The sequence below is a fragment of the Volvox carteri genome (assembly GCF_000143455.1).
Source record: "Volvox carteri f. nagariensis unplaced genomic scaffold VOLCAscaffold_1025, whole genome shotgun sequence".
Classification (NCBI taxonomy): Eukaryota; Viridiplantae; Chlorophyta; class Chlorophyceae; order Chlamydomonadales; family Volvocaceae; genus Volvox; species Volvox carteri.
In genome coordinates, this window is record NW_003308418.1 from 1 (window position 1) to 3,231 (window position 3,231).

A 3,231-nucleotide genomic window follows, 5' to 3' on the forward strand; every position below is an offset into this window, starting at 1 on the left:
CAGACACATGTTGATAGTTTTCATGAAATTTCATGGTATGTTCACTGTTTCACAATCACTGTGATATATTACCTATCCGGGAACTATAAGAGCTCCATCAGGCATTCATTACAGAATGTTTTCATGGTTGATGCATTCTTAATGCATACTTATATGACATACTTACATAAAACCGCTTAATACCAGTGTAAGAATGTTTAAGAATGCACACCCGCCTCCTCCATGTTCTTCCGTCGTTCTTATCGTTCTTAAGCATTCTCCTAAGTTTCTTAACCCCCCTCCGTGTTTGTAGGGAAGATAATTCCGCTTGAAGAGCGGGGACTTGATTGTCGCGAGCCGCGCGAAGCATTTCCTGGACCTGTGCGGCTGCCGCAGCCTGCACTGGCGTACGCGCCGGAAGCCCGTAGAAGGCGAGGCCGTAGCCGTAGAAGGCGAGGCCCGCTGCGCGGTCTCCGAAGGCGATTCCGCCGGAGAATCAACGTCCATCTGTGGACAATTAACAGGAATATTATTAATATGATGTTCCTTATTGGGAATAGCCAAAGGGCGTTCGTCTTCGTCGTCGGACTCAGTAGCCTCGGGCGCAGTAGGGTCCTGTTCCTGAAGGGATGCTTCGCGGTACCTTTCATACAATTTTTGAAGCTTAAGGATTTTAGTCAAACGCTTTAGCGCGGCCTTATTGTAGCGCATCGCGTCAAGGAGGATCGAACTTGACCCTCGATACCAATGTAGCAGTCGCTCACCTGACGGGAGGACTGACAGAGCGGAAGCGTGGAGTTATTAGTCCTCGTCGTTGTAGGAAGAAGTCCAACCAAGCGGCAAGCACTAGCGTACATAAGATGTGTACGTAACGGTTAGAGACGGCGGCAGCGGAGTCTTGAACTCCGAACACCTAGTAATGTGATACATCAGTGTCTGGCCAGAACACCCCGCCCGGGTAGCTTATATCTCGGTCTACCTGCCGGATAATCTCTACTACGGACTTTGCCGTACTAGGATAATGTTGGTGGGGCCCGGGGCCCCAGCCCGTTAGATTCGCTTACGAACAACTGCCCAGTTCGCGACATGTGACGAAACTCGGAACATGTACGAAACTTGAGTCAGATCGTTTAACAGATTAACAGTTATTGTTAAAAGTAATCGTTAAAATATTCTAAGGGAAATGTAGCCTGCTACAACCACTACCCTGGACAACCTGCTCTGCCCTTAAGAGAAGTGTCATCTCTGCTGACCTGTACATCAATACACACAAACTGGGTCAGCACAAACCACGTGTCACACAAGTGAAGCATGTCATGCAACTCAGCTAGTCATGCGACTCACTCAATCCAAAGTCGTAGTTGTCACACTGCTCACACGTGTACCGCTTCCCTCCACCCTCTGTTAGCTGAGGCCTCGCAAACGACCCACACGCACAGCACCTAATGATGCTGTGTCTGTTCTGACACCGCCTGCACTTCCACGACGCCACGGGCCCCTGGCCACCCGTGGTGTCAATCTCGCCCAAGTCCCACACACCACCTGATGGCATGCGTCCCCGGGCGGCATCATCCTGCCGATGCTGCAGCTGGGTCGGCAGTGCACGAGAGGGGGGTCCCCGTGGCGGCAGGCCTGTGATGCCAGCACCACCGATGCGATGTCCAACGTTGGGATTGGTGGCTCGCTGCCCTTGGATGTAGCCCGTACGCGGGCCCGTGTCAGGGCTGACGATGTGCTGTGCCTCCGGATCCATGTTGGGACCAACGGTGCGAGCTCCAGGTGCAGGACTGGGTGAAGTGCGCGGTGAGACACGGCGCCCACTGTCTAAGGCATTGGGCTGCGGCTCTCGCCGACGTGTGCACCTGTGCTGAAACTGGCTGTAGAGGCGCTGATACTCCTCCTCCGCCGCCTCGTCCGACATGCCATACAGATGCATGCGCATGTCAGGTGGCCAGGCACAGCTGACATCTCGCACTCCAGGCGGTGGAATGGGCCGCGTGACAAAGCCACCCTGCTGGGTGAGCCGCTGTGCCTCTTGCTTGCACGCCATCATGTGCTGGCGTGTTTTGACGTGGTTGATAATGTTCTCAATGTTGCCAGTCTTGGCACCGATGAACCACCCCCTGATGCCGCCGCTGATGCATCATGCATATGGGTCTATACCGCCGAGCTCCGACCAGTTTGTCTTGAACTCGCCTATACAGGGTTGTAAAACAAGGGGGCCATATCTGTTGTCATATGGTATGATTTTTCATAGACGTCGGTATGTAAGTATGCGTAGACTTCTCGTTGCGAGAAGGCGGGTTCTTGGACGAAGATGTTACTCGTTGTACTGTCGTACTGTTTTCAGTATGGATATTATACTGAACTGCGTTCTGTTTTGGCTATTCGCCGTTTCGTGACCTTAGGTTCATGCTATCATTATAAACCTTTTAATTTCTCCACAACACTTCGCGTAACCAACGCAATGGCTGATCAAATCTTGCCTGCTAACATTCCAAACAACAACATTCAAAACAACCATAACAATGTAGTCATTCCGCCCCCTGCGGCAGCTCAAGGCGTGCCAGCGCAGGTAGTAGAGCAGCTGATACAACATCAGAACTTCAATGCCGTCTTTACAAATATTAACGCGGGCAGGGAGGAGGCCCTGTCGAGAAGATATACAGACCTAGAGCAGAATCGGGAGGCGTCGTGCCCGAAGGCGGTCAAGTTCATGGCGGCATGGATTCGGGACATCGGATCCAAAGTCTACTCAGCACATTCAGCGCTAAAAGTCATTCAGGCTACAGTCGCGGACGTTGGGCCTGTCGTGGACATCCTCCAACAAAGCATCTTCATCATGGACTTGCTCTACGCGTCCTGCGACGCTGGTGGTCGGTGCCACCAGTATCATCTAGAAGTAATGCAGCAGTACTTCAACAACAACCGACATCAAGCCGTCAGTCCGACGGCAGAAGTCAAGGCGGATACAGACCGACTCTACGACTGTGGTGAGGATCGCTTCCGGCGCGCTGTCCGGGACGTTAAGGACCGGATGGGGACTAACCCGCTGCAGGAGGTGCAGAACTTTGGCGGCCGTGGCAACAGCCGCAGCCGGGGTGGATACGGGGCCCAGCGCTTTCACCCCTACCAAGGCGGCGGGGCATACCCCAACTTTAGCGGCCACCAACAGTTCAGTGGCCAGCCGCAGTTTGGTGGTCAGCAGCAGTACCACCAGCCCCCGCCCATGGGGCCTATGATGCCGGCCGG

At 53.5% G+C, this 3,231-nt stretch overlaps 2 protein-coding genes across 2 annotated transcripts; one reads left to right on the plus strand and one right to left on the minus strand.

Moving 5' to 3' along the window:
* Window positions 1–166: 166 nt before the first annotated feature.
* VOLCADRAFT_108793 (uncharacterized protein) lies at window positions 167–2,176 on the minus strand (the record flags this gene model as incomplete). The annotated part of the gene is made up of 3 exons (XM_002959859.1): window positions 1,324–2,176; window positions 744–755; window positions 167–441 (listed from the first exon to the last, which is right to left on the minus strand). Coding segments are annotated over exons 1-3 (996 nt in total), but the record flags the coding sequence as incomplete, so codon positions are not given.
* Window positions 2,177–2,446: 270 nt separating this feature from the next.
* On the plus strand, window positions 2,447–3,179 carry VOLCADRAFT_101423 (uncharacterized protein; the record flags this gene model as incomplete). Its single annotated transcript, XM_002959858.1, has 1 exon — window positions 2,447–3,179. A coding segment is annotated over one exon (733 nt), but the record flags the coding sequence as incomplete, so codon positions are not given.
* Between the last annotated feature and the right edge of the window lie 52 nt (window positions 3,180–3,231).